Source organism: Aquarana catesbeiana, linkage group LG07, assembly GCF_042186555.1.
Source record: "Aquarana catesbeiana isolate 2022-GZ linkage group LG07, ASM4218655v1, whole genome shotgun sequence".
Lineage (NCBI taxonomy): Eukaryota > Metazoa > Chordata > Amphibia > Anura > Ranidae > Aquarana > Aquarana catesbeiana.
This window is the reverse complement of record NC_133330.1, coordinates 18,492,927-18,514,592: the sequence shown is the minus strand read 5'-3', so window position 1 is coordinate 18,514,592 and position 21,666 is coordinate 18,492,927. Positions and strand designations below refer to the sequence as shown.

The 21,666-nt window shown below is 44.0% G+C and overlaps 1 protein-coding gene across 1 annotated transcript in view; it reads left to right on the top strand.

Moving 5' to 3' along the window:
* The window catches only part of LOC141102383 (natural cytotoxicity triggering receptor 3-like), a 256,469-nt gene extending 239,709 nt beyond the window's left edge, over window positions 1–16,760 (top strand). The window contains exon 3 of the mRNA XM_073591342.1: window positions 16,640–16,760. Coding sequence (XP_073447443.1) covers window positions 16,640–16,721 — 82 coding nt within the window. The 3' untranslated portion in view covers window positions 16,722–16,760. The remainder of the gene's footprint in view (window positions 1–16,639) is intronic.
* The last annotated feature ends 4,906 nt before the right edge of the window (window positions 16,761–21,666 follow it).

Here is a 21,666-nt window from a genome sequence, read left to right as displayed (position 1 = left end):
TGTGTGCAGATTTATACCCATTTGACGCTTTCCTGTACAAGCCAACTTCTTCACTGTAGGAGCCGACTTCAGCTCCCCTTCACCTCCCGACTCCCACCCACTGCTACATGTGCAGGCTGTAAGGTGGAAGGATTCCTAATGCAAACAACAGGCGGGAAGCCGGGAGGTGCTGCGCTGATGATGTCACCTCCTAGCAGCCAATCCTCAGCTCAGCACAGCAGCCAATCCTCTGGCAGCATGGGAAGGTGTGCGGGAGCAGCTTTTTGTCTTGGACCTGCCAGACAGATACTGCCAATAACAGCAGCTGCTTTTAAAAGCCAGCAGATCAGCAGTACTGTGTTGGCAGAGTCTGGGCAAGCTGGGGGCCGGACAAAACACATCCGCAGTCCGGATGTGGCTCGTGGGCCAGGGTTTGGAGACCCCTGATCTAGTTCAACCAACAGAAACAATCAATAAACCAGTGGCGGCTGGTGGTATATTTATTTTAAGGGGGGGTGGCAAACTATCCACCTGCTCGCCACCCCACACCCGGTCAGTCGGGTCACAGGCATACCCCCCAGTCTGTCGGTCAGTCGCCCCACACTCACCCCATTTAGGTCACGGGCAGTGCTTCTTCTGGGCGGAGAGTGGCATCTTCACCCTGCGTCTCCTCCTCCTGGTGCTTCACGGTGGCTTCACCTGCGTCTCCCCCCTCCTCAGCGGCCAATAGGATCGCTTCTCCTCTTGGCCAATCAGGTGACGGGTCCCAGGACCAGCTTCCTGATTGGCTAGGAGGTAAATCAGGAAGACAATAGTGAATATTGTGTGGGCTTGGGGCACAGTGCTCTATGCCCTGAGCCCACCCTTTTTTGAAGCCTATTAGAGCCTCTGGCTCTAATCTTGTGCTTCTAAAAAATAAAAAAATAAAAAAACCCCATTGGAATCCATGCGTCCAGCGTCCTGCATATAGATTAGGGGGCTGGATGCATGGATTAGGGGGGTGACGCCCCTGCAACCCCTATAGACGGGCCACTCCTGCTATAACCACAGTTAATCCAGAAGAGGGAATGAACCCATAAAGCATGGACCTATTTGCTCCATTCGCTCCAGTGGAAGGAAAAAAATGTACACACAGAAATGTTCAAGAAGCAGGAATACACAAGTACAAAGACAGAAGCAGGAACAGTGAGAGAAGCTGGGACATACAGATGCAGAAGGAGCCTTATTAATTTGGTTGCTCTTCTCTGCACTTTCTCCAGTTTCCCAATATCCTTTTTGTGAACTAGAGCCCAAAACTGAACTGCATATTCCAGATGAGGTCTTACTAATGACTTGTACAGATGATGTCTCCCTCTTTATGGAGTCCATACCTCTTTTATACAAGAAAGGATTTCGCTGGCTTTAGAAGCTGCAGCTTGACATTGCATGCTATTATTAAGTCTATGATCTACCAGAATACTCAGATCCTTCTCCACCATTGACTCCCCCAGCTGTTCTCCTCCTAGTATGTATGATGTATGCATGTTTTTACCCCCAAGTGCAGAACTTCACATTTATCAACATTAAACCTCATTTGCTACATAGTTACCCAATTAAACAGTGCATTGACGTTGGCTTGCAAGTTGGAGACATCCTGTAAGGACATATTTCCACTACATAGCTTGGTGTCATCTGCAAACACTGAAATGGTACTTTTAATCTCCAATAAATGGTAACAGACACAATTTGTGAGTGCCTAAATGTCCTAGCTGATCCACAATCCCAGGAAGTAGACAGGAGAATGAGCAGTCACCAGTGCTGTGAATATTAAGAGAAGCAGGAGCACATAGGAGCATTGAGGAAGGCAGGAACACACAGGATCAGTAGGAGAAGCAGAGGCAGAGAGGGAAGCAGGAGCACACAGCAGCAGTGAGAGAAGCAGGAACACACTGGATCAGTAGGAGAAGAAGGAACAGTGAGGGAAGCGGGAAAACACAGGAGCAGTAAGGGAAGCAGAAACACGCTGGATCCCTAGGAGAAGCAGGAGCAGTGAGAGAAGCAGGAACACACAGGAGCAGTGAGAGAAGCAGGAGCACACAGGAGCAGTGAGGGAAGCAGGAACACGCAGGATCAGTAGGAGAAGCAGGAGCAGTGAGGGAAGCAGGAACACACAGGAGCAGTGAGAGAAACAGCAGCACAAAGGACCAATAAGAGAAGCAGGAACACACACAAGCCATGAGAGAAACAGCAGCACATAGGAGCAAAGAGAGAAACAGATGCACACAGAAGCCATGAGAGAAACAGGAACACAAGGGAGCCAAAGGAGAAGGAGCACACAGGAGCAGTGAGAGAAGCTGAAATACGCAGGAGAAATTGGAGAAGCAGAGACGAACAGGGGCTGTTAGAGAAGCAGGAAAACACAGGAGCAGTGAGAGAATCAGGAGCACACAGGAGCGGTGAGAAAAGCAGGAGCACACTGGAGCAGTGAGAGAAGCAGGAACACAGAAAATCAGGAACGCACAGAAGCAGAAAGAGAAGCAGAAAAACACAGGAGTAGTGAGAGAAGCAGAAACACACAGGAGCAGTGAGAGAAGCAGGAGCACACAGGAGCAGTGAGAGAAGCAGGAACACACAGAAGCAGTAAGAGAAGCAGAAACACACAGGAGCAGTGAGAGAAGCAGGGACACGCAGGATCAGTAGGAGAAGCAGGAGCAGTGAGGGAAGCAAGAACACACAGAATCAGTAGGAGAAGAAGGAGCAGTAAGGGAAGCGGGAACACACAGGAGCAGTAAGGGAAGCAGAAACACGCTGGATCCCTAGGAGAAGCAGGAGAAGTGAGAGAAGCAGGAACACAGGAACAGTGAGAGAAGCAGGAGCACACAGGAGCAGTGAGGGAAGCAGGAACATGCAGGATCAGTAGGAGAAGCAGGAGCAGTGAGGGAAGCAGGAACACACATGAGCCATGAGAGAAACAGCAGCACATAGGAGCAATGAGAGAAACAGATGCACACAGGAGCCATGAGAGAAACAGGAACACAAGGGAGCCATAGGAGAAGAAGCATACAGGAGCAGTGAGAGAAGCTGGAACATGCAGGAAAAATTGGAGAAGCAGAGACGAACAGGGGCTGTTAGAGAAGCAGGAAAACACAGGAGCAGTGAGAGAAGCAGGAGCACACAGGAGCAGTTAGAAAAGCAGGAGCACCAGGAGTATTGAGGGAAGCAGGAAAAAAACAGATGCAGTAAGAGAAGCATGTGCATAAGACAAAAATAAAAATATTCCCCCCTGATTATTCTTGAAGTTGGGAAATGATCTGGATGACATTTGCATTCACTACTCAAGCATCAAATATTTACATAAGTGAATACAAGGTCATTCAAATCTTCAGAGATCACAGACCTGTGAAAAAGTAGCTGACCTGCTAATCTGTTCCCCCATCCATCAACCCAATTTAATCTGATCTTAATGTTACACTAATGTCGGAATTTCCGACAACAAATGTTCGATGGGAGCTTGTTGTCGGAAATTCCAAACTTGTGTAGGCTCCATCGGACATTTTACGTCGGAATTTCTGACAAACAAAATTTGAGATCTGGATCTCAAATTTTCCGAAAACAAAATCGGTTCTCGTAAATTCCGATCGTGTGTACACAATTCCGACGCACAAAATTTCACGCATGCTCGGAATCAAGCAGAAGAGCCGCAGTGGCTATTGAACTTCATTTTTCTCAGCTCGTCGTACGTGTTGGACGTCACCGCGTTCTTGACGTTTAGAATTTCCGACAACATTTGTGTGACCGTGTGTATGCAAGACACGTTTGAGACAACATCCGTCGGAAATAAACTATGGATTTTTTTGTCGGAATATGCAATCATGTGTACGCGCCATAACAGTTTGTGTAAACTGTTTTCCCCCTAAGTACATTATAATGAAGCATTGAAAGGGGAATAAAGCTCTTCTAAAGGAAAAAGCATACCTTCACCATGAACTTTACCATTCCTCTATGTTACATAAAAGTCACACTAATGTGATATAATTTTATTCAGCAAATTTTGTTGATTATATTTTCGGGTGAATATAAATCTATGCCATTTCCCCAAAATGTTGTCAATCAATCAATATAAAGTAAAATGTATGAAAAGATTGGAAAATGATTTGTAGAATGCAACCTTCAAGCAAGTTCCAGGCAACCTCCATTCATTATGAGAGAATATAGCATTTATAAACTACGCCTATAATAGCTGCATACACAGAATTTCCTTTGAAATGCCTAAACTCCTTTCTGCAATAGCTCGTCATGTTCATTGATGTACCTGTATCAGATAACATTCTCCACCAATTTTCTACAATGTCATTGTCACTATTGGCCTATGTAAGAGACGGGGTGACAATCTCATCTCAAAGGTGCTATGTGTACATTGAGATGCTTTCTTCCTTCTCCTCCAGAAAGAATGGATGTAGAAAACTCAGATGTTCCCCCTCAAATTCTTCCTCTATGATCTCACAGCCACATTGTTCCCCGGCAGGGAGAGAGGTGTGTGTGTGGTATCTGGAGATCCATTCCTTTCCTCGTTCCATTCCATAAAGTCTGGGACTGATGTCCCCAACATAGAAGTGAGGAGCATATTATCTATCAGTGTCCTCAGTAATGTATCTGGAGCAGGGCCGTCTTTAATATTGATTGGACCCTGGGCAAACATTTTCTATGGGCCCCCCCAGCTTCAATCAAGCCCCCCCTGCTCTGAGACATACAATAAATAGCAGATAAACTCAAAATCAGGTCAGGCAGCAATTGCGATTGGTTGCCAGAGGTTACAGCATATCATTACTGCTCATTAACTGGATGCTAGAGGTTACAGCACACATTATGACTCATCGATTAGTTAAAGGTTAAAGCACATCAGTTCTGCTAACTGATTGGTTGCTAGAGGTTACTGCACAGCCTTACCGCTCACTGGTTGCTAGAGGCTACATGCTTTCCGCTCACTGATTGGTTGCAAGAGGTTACTGCACATTATTACTGTTCAGTAATTGGTTGCTAGAGGTTACTGTGCCTCATTACCACTTACTTATTGGTTGCTAGATGTTACTGTGCATCATTACCACTTACTTATTGGTTGCTAGAGGTCACAGCACATCAATACGGCTCACTGCTTGGTTGCTGAAGGTTACAGCACATCATCTTCTCACTGCCTTCACACCATGGACTGGGGAGGTGAGGGGACCCGCCACTAGACAGAAAACTCCTAGAACTTGTTATTAGCAATAAGCAGAGCAACGCACACACAGCTATGAAGGTTAACTGAGTGCAGCTAGGAGCAGAGCCCAATAGGAGCAGTATCCCTGAGGACAGGCTGCCAGAAATAAATGACAAGTCATGCCACCTGCTGTATAGCAGTGTGGAGGAGTGAACTACGTACAGAGAGCAGGGTTAAAGAGTGTGCTATCTACAGAGTGCAGGATTGAGGGGTGAGCTATGTACGGAGTGCAGGATTGAGGGGTGAGCTGTGTACGGAGTGCGGGATTGAGGGGTGAGCTATGTACGGAGTGCAGGATTGAGGGGTGAGCTATGTACTGAGTGCAGGGTTTAGGGGTGAGCTGTTTACGGATCGCAGGGTTTAGGGGTGAGCTGTACACGGAGTGCAGGGTTTAAGGGTGAGCTGTGTACAGAGTGCAGGATTGAGGCGTGAGCTGTGTAGGGAGTGCAGGATTGAGGGGTGAGCTGTGTACGGGGTGCAGTGTTTAGGGGATAGCTGTGTACGGAGTGCAGGAATGAGGGGTGAGCTGTGTACAGAGTGCAGGATTGAGGGGTGAGCTGTGTATGGGGTGCAGGAATGAGGGGTGAGCTGTGTACAGAGTGCAGGAATGAGGGGTGAGCTGTGTATGGAGTGTAGGATTGAGGGGTGAGCTGTGTACGGAGTGCAGGATTGAGGGGTTAGCTGTGTACGGAGTGCAGGGGTGAGCTGTGTACGGAGTGCAGGATTGAGGGGTGAGCTGTGTACGAAGTGCAGGATTGAGGGGTGAACTCTGTAAAGAGAGCAGGATTGAGGGGTGAGCTGTGTATGGAATGCAGGAATGAGGGGTCAGCTGTGTACGGAGTTCAGGATTGAGGGGTGATCTGTGTATGGAGTGCAGGATTGATGAATGAGCTGTGTACGGAGTGCAGGATTGAGGGGAGATCTGTGTATGGAGTGCAGGATTGAAGGGTGAGCTGTGTACGGAATACAGGATTGAGGGGTGATCTGTGTATGGAGTGCAGGATAGAGGGGTGAGCTGTGTATGGAGAGCAGGATTGAGGGGTGAGCTATGTATGGAGTGCAGGATTGAAGGATGAGCTGTGTATGGAGTGCAGGGTTTAGGGGTGATCTGTGTATGGAGTGCAGGGTTTAGGGGTGATCTGTGTACATCAAAGTCCCCCCCTCCCAAGTACAGAGCTCTCCTCCCCAGATTCCAGTTTGGAGCCCACCTCCCCTGCCATCAATACACAGCATTCCTCTGGCATCAATCCCTCTCCTCCCTCTTCCAATACTGAGCATTCTGACCACCTAAATAACATCAGAGTGGGGCTGCAGAAGAGAAGTTGTAACTTACTGCATGTCTGTGGAGCAGCTTCTGCCTGTGTGCATCCCCCGCCCCTCCCCCTCTGCTCTCGTATAGAGATAGATAGACCAGTTCTTTTGCAGAGCAGAGAGGGTTCTAAACGGCCATCATATTTTTGTAAATATTTTATTATATTTTTTCATGTGACAACACTGAAGAAATGACACATTGCTACAATGTAAAGAAGTGATTGTACAGCTTGTATAACAGTGTAAATTTGCTGTCCCCTCAAAATAACTCAACACACAGCCATTAATGTCTAAACAACAAAAAATTAGTACACCCCTAAGTGAAAATTTTCAAATTGGGCCCAATTAGCCATTTTCCCTCCCTGGTGTCATATGACTCGTAATGCCGCGTACACACGACCGGTTTTCCCCTCGGACTAAACTCTGACAGTTTATCCAACGGAGTTCCGACGGAATTTCCGCTGAAACAGTCTTGCGTACACACGATCACACCAAAGTCCGACCGTCCAGAATGCGGTGACGTACAGCATGTACGACGGGACTAGAAAAAGGACGTTCAAAAGCCAGTAGCCAATAGCTTCCGTCTCTTACTTGCTTCAGAGCATGCATCTTTTTAGGCCTGTCGGAACAGCATACAGACAAGCGGTTTTCCCGATAGGAATAGGTTACGGCGGAAAGATTTAGAACATGTTCTATTTCTAGGTCCGTTAGAATTTTCGAAAAGAAAAAGGTCTGGTGAGGCCTACACACAAGCGGATTATATGATGAAACGACTCCGTCGGACTTCTTTTGTCGGACATTATTGCATATGCATCCGAATTTCCGAAATACAAAAGTGATGAATTTAAACGAATCCGAAAAAAAGCGAACGAATTCGAATCGAATTCGAAAACATAATCGAATTTGAAAACAAATTTGAATCGAATTTGAAAACAATAGAAATCAATTTTCTAAAAAATACAATAAAATAGAATATAAAATCATAAAGCAATAGAATACATATATATAATATTTTTTTTTATTCTGTTTTATTGTATTTCTATGCTTTTCTTTTCTATTATTTTCTATTCTATAATAGTCTTTTCTATTCAAATTCGAATTCATTCTATACCAAATTCGAATTTCGGAACACGGCTTCTGAAGATCGAATTTCGTATAGAATTAATTTGAATTAGAATAGAAAAGATTTGAATAGAAAAGAATAGAAAAGAATAGACTAGAAATTCGCATATTATATAGAACTGAATCAAATTTGAATAGAAAAGATTAGAATAGAAAAGAAAATAATAGAAAAGAATAAACTAGAAAAACATTTATTGTATTTTATTCTATTCTGTTCTATTGTTTTTCGATTCTATTCTTTTTTATTATTTTCTATTCTATTCTAATCTTTTCTATTCAATTTCAAAATCATTCTATACGAAATTTGAATTTCGGAAAAACGGAAAATTGTATACTCACCTTTCCGTAATTTTCCTTTCCTGTCGCATCTCATGGCAGCATACACCTATGGGTTGTGGCTCCGCCCCCGCAACCTGATAGGACCGCGTAGCTATTAAAGTCTGAGAGAGCCCCTGCCCCAGCATTCTCCGTGTATATATACCTCACCTCAGATGGGTGGGCATTTGTATGCTGCCATGAGATGCGACAGGAAAGGAAAATTACGGAAAGGTGAGTATACAATTTTCCGTTTTCCTGTCGCATCATGGCAGCATACACCTATGGGGAATAACTCGCAAACTGGGTGGGTATGAGCAAAAGATAAGTTTTTTATTTAGAAGGTATTGAGGAGTTAGCCTGAATAATTGCTCTCCCAAATTCTACCGTGGACAATCTAGCGGAGTCCACTTTATAATGAGAAATAAAGGTGGTTTTTGAAGACCAAGTGGCTGCTTTGCAGATGGTTTCGGCTGATACCCTGCAGTAGGCCACCCAGGAGGTCGCCATTGCCCTTGTGGAGTGTGCCCTTAAGCCCTCAGGTACTCGTGCGTTGTTAGATGCGTAAGCTCTCTTAATGATCCTCACCAACTATGCTGCGATGGTGCGAGAGGTTGCTGCTTGTCCTCTTCTAAACCCATGAGGAATGACCAGTAGGTCCTCTGTCTTCCTCAAATTGCTGGTTGCCAAGAGGTAGGCCTGGATATTCGACTTTATGTCAAGCGGATGTGGATCACCCTGTTCTGTGGAGAGGGTGGGGAGACATAGTTCTTGGTTAAAGTGGAAAGATGATGACACTTTCGGGATGAAGCGATCCAATGGTTTTAAGACTACTTTGTCTGGATAGAACATCAAGTATGGTTCCTTAGCCTGTAAGGCTTGAATTTCCGAAACCCTTTTAGCTGATGTAATTGCTATTAGGAAAGTGACTTTGAGAGTTAGGTCCCACAGGGAAACATTCTCTAACGAAAAAAATGGCTCATGGGATAAGGCTTCCAACACTACTGAAAGATCCCATGTCGGGAAGGAAGGTTTCCTAGGTGGTCTCAACTTTAGGCAAGCCTTCTGAAATTGGATGATGAGAGGTTCTTGAGCCCATTTCACTCCTGTCATAGCGGATAGGGCTGATACATGTACCTTCAGGGTACTAGACCCAAGACCTTTATCTAGACCTAACTGGAGAAACTCGAGGATCTGAGCAACTGATGGAGATGCCAGGTTCCAGGATTGCTGTTGTGCGATTAAGAGAAAACTCTCCCAGACCCTTTTATAGGTTTTATTGGTCGTGGATTTTCTGGCCTGGAGGAGAGTGTCTATCACTTTCTGGGAGCAACCTTGGACTAAGAACCTAGTCCTTTCAATCTCCATGCTGTTAGATGCAGCGTCTCCGGAAATGGGTGAAGGAGTTGCCCCTGCGACAGTATATCCGCTGTCATTGGGAGTGTCAGTGGTTCTGCTGTGCTCAATTGGAGGAGCGTCGTAAACCATGGTCGTCTCGGCCAAAATGGGAGGACTGCTAGCACTGTGGCTTTCGACCTCTTGAGTCTGAGTAATAATCTCGGAATGAGTGGCGTTGGCGGAAATATGTACCCCAAACGGAAGTTCCAGTCGTGTTGTAGGCAATCCGTGCCTTCTGCCGATGGGAAAGGAATTCTGGCTAGATATCTCTGGCATTTCGTGTTGACCGGTGTTGCCGCCAGGTCTATATCCGGTATCCCCCAGGTTTGGGTTATGAGGGTAAAGGCTTGGTGACTTATGCCCACTCGTTGTTTGATACAAAGGTCCGACTTAGAGAGTCGGCTAGTTGATTTTGGACTCCTGGGACATACACTGCCGTTAATCCCGACAGGTTCAGCTGTGCCCACTCGAAGACTGGACGGACTTCCTGCATCATGGAGCGACTCCTGGTGCCCCCCTGCCTGTTGATATAGGCAACTGCCACTCTGTTGTCCAATTTTAGCAGGACCTCCTTCCCCCTGAGGAGGGGGCTGAAGGCTAACAGAGCTTGGAAAGCTGCTTTCATCTCCAATATATTTGAAACCACATTCTGTGTTCTGAATGTCCAAAGGCCCTGGACTGCGTGATGGCGGTAGTGTGCCCCCCAGCCCTTCAGGCTGGCATCTGAAGTGATTATTTCCTGAGGAAGAGGGACTATATGCCTGCATCTCTTCAGATTGTTCAATCTGGTCCACCACCAGAGTGGTTGTTTTATTTCTTTTTGGACTATGATTGGCTGAGACAATGATACCCCGTTCCATTGTTTTAACAGTGATGCTTGCAGAGGTCTGGTGTTCCATTGGGCCCATTGTACCATTGGGATGGTTGCTGAGAATGACCCCAGTATGCTGAGGTACTCCCGGGCTGGTAGTGTGGTAGAGGCTAATAACTTTCTTGCCTTCTGAATGAGGCTGGGAATTTTTTCCCGCGGAAGTTCCACCGTATTGAGACGGGTGTCTAGTTCCGCCCCCAGGAATATCATTCTCTGAGTGGGCTGCAGATTGCTTTTCCCCCAGTTTATGATCCAGCCGAAGTTTTGTAGGGTGGTAATCAGAATGGATCGATGCAGTAGAAGGGAATCCTGATTGTCTGCTAGCAAAAGGATGTCGTCCAGGTAATGATGGACTCTCAATCCTTGTTCTCTTAGTAAGGCTATTACTGGCAGTAAGATTTTTGTGAATGTCCTTGGAGCGGTGGAGATCCCGAACGGGAGACTTCGGAATTGAAAATGATGGAGACCTACCGCAAAGCGGAGAAACTTTTGGAATGAGATGTGAATGGGGACGTGCAGATAAGCGTCTTGTAAATCGACGGAAAGCATCCAATCCCCGATATTCATGGCCCGAAGAATTGACTGGAGGCTCTCCATTTTGAATGTCTCGACTAAGATTGAGCGATTGAGATTCATTAGATCTAAGACAGGGCGTAGATCCCCCGATTTCTTCTTCACCAGAAACAACGGGGAGTAGAATCCCGTTGACCTTTGGGATATTGGAACTTCCACTATGGCTTCCTTTTGTAACAGGTCTTGGACGTATTTTGTCAGTAGCATCCTTTTTTCCCGGAATGCCGGTAATCTGGTTACAGAGAATTGGTCTCTTGGAGCCCGTGTCTTGAATTTCCATTTGTGCCCGAACTGGACAGTGTCTATCGTCCATGGGTCCTTTATTGTATCCGCCCAGACCTGCTTGAAACTCATGAGTCTGGCCCCCACTAAAGCTGGTTGGGCGGACGCACCTTCAAAAAGACTTTTGTTCCCCTGTGGCAGGGGTCTTAGACTTTTGGAGCTTGAGGAATGATGACTGGGGATTCTTTCAGTTCCTCCTATACTCTTTTCCGGGCCTGTAGGATATTTCCTCTCTGTATTTATCTGGCAGATTTCTTCTAGAAACCGGTGGTCTCTGCTGTCTGGGCCTCCTATCTGAAGGGATGAGTCCCGATTTTCCCCCCGTGACTTTAGAAATAGCCAAGTCCAGTTTTTCTCCAAAAAGGTTTACGCCATCAAAGGGTATTTTACACCAATTGGATTTTGAGGAGGGATCTGCCGACCAGGGTTTTAACCAGAGCGCCCTTCTGGCCATTACTGAGCTTAACATTGCTCTTGAAGTGGTTTTAATTATATCCACAGAGGCTTCTGCGACAAATTCGCCTGCAAGACTAAGTTCTTGGAGGGCTGAGATAACTTTCTCCTGCTCCATTCCTTCTGATACCAGCTTCTCGGCCATCGTGGACCAGCTTGAGGTAGCCTTACCGACGGCAGCCAATGCTATTGCTGGCCTGCAAGCGCCACCTGCCGAGAGGTAGGTTCTCTTAAGATCCAGATCGATCTTTCTATCCAGGACATCTTTGAATGTGACTGCATCCTCTATTGGAAGTGTTACGTGCCTGGCGAGGCGCATTAGAGAAGAGTCGACCACTGGAGGAGATATTAGTGGGTTGACGTTAGGCTCTTTAAGTGGATAGAGCTTTGATAATCTGTTGCTGAGGCCAGTTTTTTTCTCTGGCTTTTGCCACTCATCCTTAATTAGATCCTCAAGTTCCTCAATGAACGGGAAGTTCTCTGGGTCTTTTTTAAGATTTGGAAAGTATTTCCTCACTTTTTGAGGAGTTTCTTTTTCTTCCACCCAGTCGATCGCCTCTTTTACTGACTTCACGAATGGGTCGATCAGTGAGAAGTCGAAGCCGGTGGATGCCTCTAGATCATCAGTGTCAGAGAGAGGGTCTGACGTCTTTGATGATGATGGGGCAGTGGATGAGGTACTTTGTATAGGTCTGCTGGCCTCTGGCTCTGCGACTTGTGGTGGTTCGATTGGTTCTCTTGCCTCTGTTTCTCTGTCCTTAGTTGCCTCAATGAAGCATGTGCGACAGGCTAGTTTGTCTGGAAGTGCTGTAGCACCGCAAATCCAGCAGGAGTTCCCGGGTGGACGGGAAGGCTGGGTGACAGGAGATTTCCTGCGCGCAGGGGATTTCTTGTGGTGGGAGCGACTATGCCTTGATCTTGATCGGCTTCTCCTGCGACTTGATCTGCTCCTCCTGCGACTTGAGCGGCTTCTGCGACTTGAGCGACTTCTGCCGCGCTCTGAGCGACTCTGCCTGTGGCTTGAGCGGCTCCTTCTTGAAGGCTCCCCTCGTCTTAAATGTGACGATCTGGAAGACCTGGTGGGGCTGTTCAATTTAAACAGCATTAGTGAGGGCTCTCTTTTTTCTTCCTCTTTATACTTACCCATCATCCCCTCTTACCTAGTAGGCTGGCGATGGTCTACCTGGGCAACGGTCTCCATGAAAGGTGATGAATCAACCTATAATATATAGGTGGCTTAGCATGCATGGGATAGCAGATAGTAAACAAGCAAAGAAAAAACACCATAGATCTTACCTGGGCGTGGAGATAGCAAGAGAGAGAACGGGTAGAACAGCTGGGTAGAGTAGCAAAGAGATCCGGTCAAAATTCCTCCTTACAGGTTCAGGAGAGAAGAGACAAGAAAATGCTGACATTACAGCGTTTTTAAACTTGCCGCCGTCGCGGCAGGGATGACGTCACGCTCGCGCATGCTCAGATGCGCTCCGAGGCCTCCGACGCCATTTTGGAAGCTGGAAAGTGGGATGCCCTGACGAGATACCGCTGTTTGCGCATGCGCGAGGAGCTGAGACGCTCGGCGCTAGGCACAGAGAGCGGAGGGGGGACAAGCTGGAGCTATGGAGACAGACAGGAGGGGAAGTTACCCACAGGTGCACTGAAAGGAGCTGGAGACCGCTGCGATCCATAAACCTGTTTAAGGTTTGTAATGTATTGTAACATACCCCTTGTTCCAAAGGTTGCTGCACTTAAAAATGTGTTGCTTTCTTCCATCAAATCTTTAAAAAAAGATTACAAAGCAAGTAGAGTAATTCCAAACAAAATCATTACAATTATCTGTTCAGACAAAGATTACGTTTCAGGCTGATTTGTTCGCACCCTTCCTTAGATCAGTCAGAACACATCTGAACTTTATTTTTATATATACAAGGTCGGTGGGAGGACCTGTTTGCTGACACTAGATTGAAAGCTGTGTGTGGTTCTTCTCTACACTTCAATCTATATATATAGATATATCTATATATATAGATCTATATATCTATCTATATAGATAGATATATAGATCTATATATATATATATATAGATATCTATCTATATAGATATCTATATATATATATAGAGATATATATATATATATCTATATATATATATATATATAGATATAGATATCTATATATATATAGATATCTATATCTATATAGATAGATAGATAGATAGATAGATAGATAGATAGATAGATAGATAGATAGATAGATAGATAGATAGATAGATATAGATATATCTATATCTATATATATATCTATATATATAGATATAGATATATATATCTATATATATATCTATATATATAGATATATATATATATCTATATATATATTATATTATATATATTTGCTATTCGTTTCTATTATTTTCTATTCTATTCTAATCTTTTCTATTCAAACTTGATTTCAGTCTATATGAAATTTGAATTTCGGAAGATGATATATATGTATATATATATATATATATATATATATATATATATATATATATACATATATATATATATATATATAATATTTTTTTTCTATTCTGTTCCATTGTTTTTCTATGCTATTCTTTTCTATTCTAAACTTTTCTATTCGAATTTGAATTCATTCTAGACGAAATTCGAATTTCGGAAGATAGCTTCCGTATAGAATGAATTCGAATTTGAATAGAACAGATTAGAATAGAAAATAGACTAGAAAAACAATAGAACAGAATAGAATAAAATATAATATATATATATATTATGTTTTATTCTATTCTGTTCTATTGTTTTTCTAGTCTATTCTTTTCTACTCTTTTCTAATCTTTTCTATTCGAATTCGAATTCATTTTATACGAAATTCGAATTTCGGAAGATGGTTTTATATATATATATTATTTTTTTCTATGCTGGTCTATGGTTTTTCTGTGCTATTCTTTTCTATTATTTTCTATTTTATTCTAATTTTTTCTATTTGAATGCAAATTCATTCTATACGAAATTGGAATTTCGGAAAATGGTTATATAGAAATAGAATGAAATCGAATTCTAATAGAAAAGACTAGAATAGAAAAAACAATAGAACAGAATAGGAAAAAAAAAAAAATATATATATATATATATATATATATATATATATATATATATATATATATATATATATATATATATATATATAAAACATCTTCCGGAATTGGAATTTGGTACAGAATGAATTTGAATTTGAATAGAAAAGATTAGAATAGAATATATTATATTTTTCTATTCTGTTCTATTGTTTTTCCATGCTATTCTTATTTTCTATTCTATTCAAATCTTTTCTATTGGAATTTCGATTTCATTCTATATGAAATTCGAATTTCGCAAAATGGTTATATATAGTTTAATTTTTCAAATTCGGTAACATTTTTTCAAATGCGGTAGAATTTTTTCGAATTTGATAGTTTTTTTCGAATGCGGTCGAATTTTTTCGAATTCGAATACGAAACTAAAAAAATCCCGAAAACGAATGTAACGAATGCAACTAATTTAACTAAACGAATTTAGTTAAATAACGAATCGAAACTAAACTAAACAAATTTTTTCATCCTGCACACGTCTAGTAGCGAGCAGTTCAGCAGGCAGCGCCAGATCATTGAGGTGGAGGAACTCAGCTGAAAAAAGCCAGAGGGCAGCACGGGCTCCGGAGGCAGCTGCTTTGGGCCCCCAACAATGGCAGGTCCTTGGGCAGATGCCCCGTTTGCCCTGTGTTAAAGACGGCCCTGCAGAGAATACACCTCCACTCCCACCCATAGGACATCATTGTCCTCTACACGGCCTCTGACCCCACCATACATATCACACGGGGTGGGGTCATCTGCAGTAAGGAACGATTATGATGGATTCAGGATTGGGAAAATTGGTGGATTGAAGAAAATATCTATCACATATCTGAGGCTTGTACATCAGTCATGTAACACGATTCGTTCACATTATCATAGGAGAGTTCATCTTAGTGGACTGTTATTGCCTTTTGAATTCCTGGCCTATTGCACACGGAGGGTTTAATGACAATCTATGCTCATTGGCACCACAGTATATCAGTATCAGGTAGTGTAGGGTTAAGGCGTCTATTTATAAAAAATCAAGAGAATACCTCATGAATAATCCCTGTAAAGTGTCTACTATGTTTATTTCCTATGATTGTCAAGAAATAAACATATTAGATAGATTATGGGGATTATTCATGACAGTTGAGGCTTTAAGACAGAATTTTCTTTTTTTATATACAGACACCTTCTGCCTGACAACAATGAGCTATTCCATAGGACTTGTGGGATATGGGCGGTATGTAATATTCCCGCAGGTCATTACTGAATAGAGGTGTTCTCAGACTCTGAGTCCTCTGAGATGGGTGTGTGATCTCCTATCAGATCCGGAGTGTGTGGAGTGAGAGTGTGAACTGAGAACGGCCAGGAAACACTTATAAAGCAAAGTGTCAATGAGTATCCACTACTGCCTCCTCCGTAGATAATGACTGTCTATGTGGAGGAAATATCTATACATTCTGCCCAGACTATTCAGTGTCATACAAGCAGAAGACGCAGAATTCCAGATATTTCATACTCTCCGATCCTCATTATTATATGTGAATGTGGTTGATGAGGTGAGGGGGGTGTATATGAGAATCCCCATACACAGAGATCACAGGGAAGTGGTCTGATCAGAGAGTGGTCAGAGGTCTACGTGACATCTCATAAGGTGACCACAGAGAGAACTTCCCATCCCAGACACTCCGCCCAGCGCAGAGACCTGCCAGTAATACCGAATATTCAGGGGAGCCGATCAGAACCATCAGAGCAACATGAACCCCATCACTGGACTGATCTGTATGCTGGGGGTCCTGCCAGGTCTGAGGAGGAAATTGTATTTATTCTTTCTTTCTCCTTTATAGTCTTGGTCATTGATATTTGCTGTCTTTCTTTCTCTCTTTCTATCTATCTATCTATCTATCTATCTATCTATCTATCTATCTATCTATCTATCTATCTATCTATCTATCTATCTATCTATCTATCTATTATCCATAATCTCTCTTCTCTCTGTTAGGATCACTATCACAGACAATCCATGTATGGCAGACTCCAGTAATATGGGCTACGGAGGGCAGTTCAGTCACCTTACCGTGTGACTACAGAATCATCGGAGTGAACACTTCCACTGGAGAGAATGACACTGTTGGGTCCTACAAGTGGTACAAGCACATGGTGGAGAGTAAAGCAGAGGTCTCTGATAGTAATATAGATTATTCTAAAAGACTCTTCATTGTGCGTTCAGCAACATTCATCCGTGAACAATCGGCCGCCGTGACCCTGCAACCTGTGGCGTTATCCGACTCCGGCTTGTATTATTGTGAAGTTATCATTGAGATAGTTCAAGAAATATCTGGATATGGAAACGGGACATTCCTCAATGTGACAGGTGAGATCTGATTATATGGAGGGGGATATCCACCTATAGACAGGAGATAATATTAAGGAGATGGGAGAAATATTAAGAATTCATCTATTTAATAATAAAGCAATAAAGAAAATATTCATCTAGGAAAATCATAGTCTTAGGAGGCTTAGGTGACCATTGCCAGGATGTTTATTTGTAGAGATGGATGTCCATCCATACATAATGGAACTATAGTTCACAATACATGGGGATAGTTCCTGTCATATCAGTATCTGTCACATCCGACCAGAACATGAACCCCATCACTGGACTGATCTGTATGCTGGGGGTCCTGCCAGGTCTGAGGAGGAAATTGTATTTATTCTTTCTTTCTCCTCTATAGTCTTGGTCATTGTTTCTTTCTTTCTTTCTTTCTTTCTTTCTTTCTTTCTTTCTTTCTTTCTTTCTTTCTTTCTTTCTTTCTTTCTTTCTTTCTTTCTTTCTTTCTATCTGACTGACAGGCACCAGCTCTCCGCTCAGGGAGATGAGAGAACCGAGCCATCGGTGGTGTTCGATCGCTCGGTTCTCAGTCCAGAGGCGTATGATGGGTAAAAATAAACAAAACATATTTCTCTTTTAAGATAAAAAGCCTTCTGTGTGCAGCAGCCTCCCCTCAGCCCCACTAATACTTACCTGAGCCCCCTATCGATCCAGTGATATAAACGAGGTGCCTCGGCCGTCTGGGACTCTCCCTCCAGATCGGCCAATGTCAGTTAGCCAATGAGGAGAGAGGTGGCGGGGCCTAACCGCGTCTCCATGTCTGAATGGACACAGGGAGCTGTGGCTCGGCTCGGGTGCCCCCATAGCAAGCTGGTGGCTGATGGGGCACTCAACAGGAGGGAGGGGGCAGGAGAACCGGTGAGGAACCTGAGAAGAGGAGGATCGGGGCTTCTCTGTGCAAATCCACTTCACAGAGCAGGTAAGTATAACATGTTTGTTATTTTTATAGGAAAAAAAAAGTTGCTTTAGTAAAACCCTAAACCCGACCGACTCCACCACAGATATAAGACATGGAATGTGTGAGTGACTCTTCCAGATGTCCACAGACATTTTGCTAATATAAGGCCATGTATAATTATTATGGGGCCCAATGTCAGAGTACTGTACCGGCATCTCAGCATCATGTCTTCACTAATTATAAAGGTAAAGCCCAGGTCTGGTCACAGGAGGGTTTTGTTTTGGATGGAGTGCGGAAGCGCTTCCATACTGGCCCCATTTTTCAATGGATCGCGATCGCACCACCAAAAGCAACAGGGGGCATAATTCTTGCCGTAGCGTGTGTACACCCTCAGCTGCTGCCTCTGCAGCTAAAGAAAGTAAGGATCGGGGTGGTAAAACTGCAGCTCAACAGCAGGATTTTACCATCCCCTTGACATCACGTGTGAAAGAGCCCTAAGGGTGCTGCCGCCAAATGCAAATAAAGGCTTATTCACAGGCCCTGCTGCTCCTCTGAAAAGTGACCCCAGTGTGTTTGACAGGTGGTGAGGAGGCAATACTTTATTTCTATCACAAGGGATGTTTACATTTCTTGTGATAGGAATAAAAGTGATAAAACAAAAAAAAGTTAAAGGGACCGTCTAAAAACATATATTTTTAAATAAAATATATATATATATTTTTTAAAGCGCCCCGTCCCTTCACACACATATGTAAAAAGCATTTGCACCACACATGTGAAGTATCGCTATGAACGTTATACGACAGGAATAATTCTAGTCCTAGACCTCCTTTGTAACTCTAAACTGGTAACCTGTAAAAAGATTTAAAGCATTGCTTATGGAGATTTTTAAAGTGATTGTAAAGGTTCGTTTTTTTTGTTTTTTTGAAAAATAACAAACATGTCATACTTACTATCTCTGTGGAAGGGTTTTGCACAGAGCGGCCCCGAACCTCCTTCTCTGGGTCCCCCCCCCCCCCTCGGTGGCGCTCCTGGCTCATCCTCTTCATTGGGTGACCACATGGAGAGACGCTTTCCATGGGGACACTCCTATGGGCACGTCCATTGACACAGACAGCAGGACTCAGCCCCGCCCCCCCGGCTCCCGCGTCATTTATTTGATTGACAGCAGTGGGAGCTAATGCCTCCTGCTGCTATCAAACTACTCAATGAGGAGCCAAGACAGTGGCTGGAGCTCATTCTCGTCGCTGGAAAGATTGGGTCAGGTAGGAAAAGAGGGGGGTCTGGGGGGCTGTTGCACCACAGAAGGTTTTGTCACCTTAATGCATTAAGGTGAAAAACCTATCCCTCCACCCTTTCAAGTGCCCCCACAGCACATATACCACCCCCCCACCACCGTCTTGCAATGGCCCTCTCCCCACCCAAAGCACTCCCCCAGCACATATTTGACCCCCTTGCTAGCTCTCTCCCCTCCCAAAGTATCCCCCCTAGCACATATCTGAGCCCCCCTGCTAGCACCAGTACTCTCCCCTCCTAAAGCGCCCCCAGCACATATCCAAGCCCACCACCCCCTTGCTAGCTCTCTCCCCTTCCAAAGCATCCCCCCTAGCACATATCTGAGCCTCCCCACTAGCACCAGTCCTCTCCCCTCCCAAGCCCCTCTCAGCACATATCCAACAGCCCCTACCCTCCTTGCACTACCCCTCTCCCCTTTCAAAGTTCCCCCACAGCTCATATCCAACCCCCCAGCCCCATCTTGCACTGGCTTTCTCCCTTCCCAAAGCACCCCCCAGTACATATCTGACCCCCCTTGCTAGCTCTAGCTCTCTCCCCTCCCAAAGCATCCCCCTAGAACCTAGTTGAACCCACTAGTGATTTTTTTTTACCACTACTATTCCTTTATATTGGCTCTTGAAATTTACAAATGCAGCAATTTAGAAGATGGATAAAAGATTTAGCACTGCAAAACACTTTTTGATAGATAAATAGTACATTTTATATACAACTATCAGACCAAAATGAGGGACAAATGAGGAGGAAAGAGGGACAGAGGGACAGAGGGACGTTGTTCCAAATCAGGGACAGTCCCTCGAAATCAGGGACAGTTGGGATCTATGATGTAAGTGCAATCACTTGTCTTTCTTTAATAAATACTATCGATATAGAGAGCACTAGATTGTGTGTTCTGTTCCCTTACATATTCTGACCACGAGTTTGGAGGCTGGTATGGAGATATAGGAGATATTGAAGCTGATACATCAGACCTGCATCCCTGATTCCCTTAAAGGGAAACACAGTGTGTTTCGTCCTGCTGGTAACACAGGGGTCATATTAGTAAGGTGAGAGGCTAGAGTACGATATATGTTGGTGGTGCACACTACGTTTCCGCAAGTCTCATGTGGTGGAGGAGCACAATTACTGGATGTGGAAACTGTTGGGGGATTTACATGACTGAGGGATGTGCAGATTACAGAGGCTCAAGCTTCCTATTAAATAAACAACTAAACCCCATTCCTTCACCTACCAAGATTGACCAGACGACACATTATTTTGGAGTCGAATGGCCATAGCATCCTTTTATTACAACAAGATGAAATACAAATAACAACATAAACAATCGTAATGCATATAATACATTTTATACATAACCATTAAACCAAAACCCCAGCTTAATCCTACCCTGTCTAAGGTCTTTGAAGGGCTATTTTTTCTCTCAACCACCCAGTTGTATCTGTCACCCCATGAAAGGCCCCCCGGCCGCAACTTACACCATCTCAGGGACAATTACCAGTTACTTCCTACCAGATACAACCAACTTAAAACCATTGTTGGCATTGTATTATTAGGAAGGGAAGGGGCACCCATACCTCCAGAGGAGCCCATCCCCCCTAATTATCCATTATTTTGTCCACCACCACCTTCAAAGACCCCATAGACCTCCCGCTGCTGCTACGACTAGAAAGAAATTAACCCCTAATGCGAACGGTCATGGAAAAACATACCCCACCATAACATCCCAACTATTTGACTATCAGAAAGCTTGGAAGGTAGCCCCCCAAAACAACAAACAAAGGGACGGTGGGTGGGAGAAACCTTAATTCTGTGAGAAGCTCCAACTGAGCTCAGACAAGAACCTCCGCCCCTCTACACCCACACGACACCCCCCATCCCCCAGGACCCACCAATCTGGGTAAGTGGATTAATACCTCCCCCATCACACCACTATTCTCTCCATCTCAATGCCCAACCCAGTCATGCTGGCCCTCCTCCAAGTTGCACTTTTGCTCCAGGCCATTGACTCACTCATGATTTCATCTATATGGACAATTATTTGTTTGTGATTGAACACTGAGTTATTACATTATTTGCAAATTTTATTTCAGATGGTGATTGATGATCATATGTATTGTGTTACACTATTGTGATGTTGTGTTTCAATATTGAGTTGGCCCACCCTTTCCAGCTATAACAGCTTCAACTCTTCTGGGAAGGGCGTCCACAAGGTTTAGGTGTGTGTCTATGGGAATATTTGACCATTCTTCCATAAGAGCATTTGCAAGGTCAGGCGCTGATGTTGGATGAGAAGGCCTGGCTGGCAGTCTCCACTCTAATTCATCCCAAATGGGATGCCATTAAAGTTAATGTGCGTGTAAAGACAGGCCGCCCAATACTTTTTGGCAATATACTGCAAATTGACTAACAAGAATTATTACAAGCACGAGTTTTTGGCATAACTCTG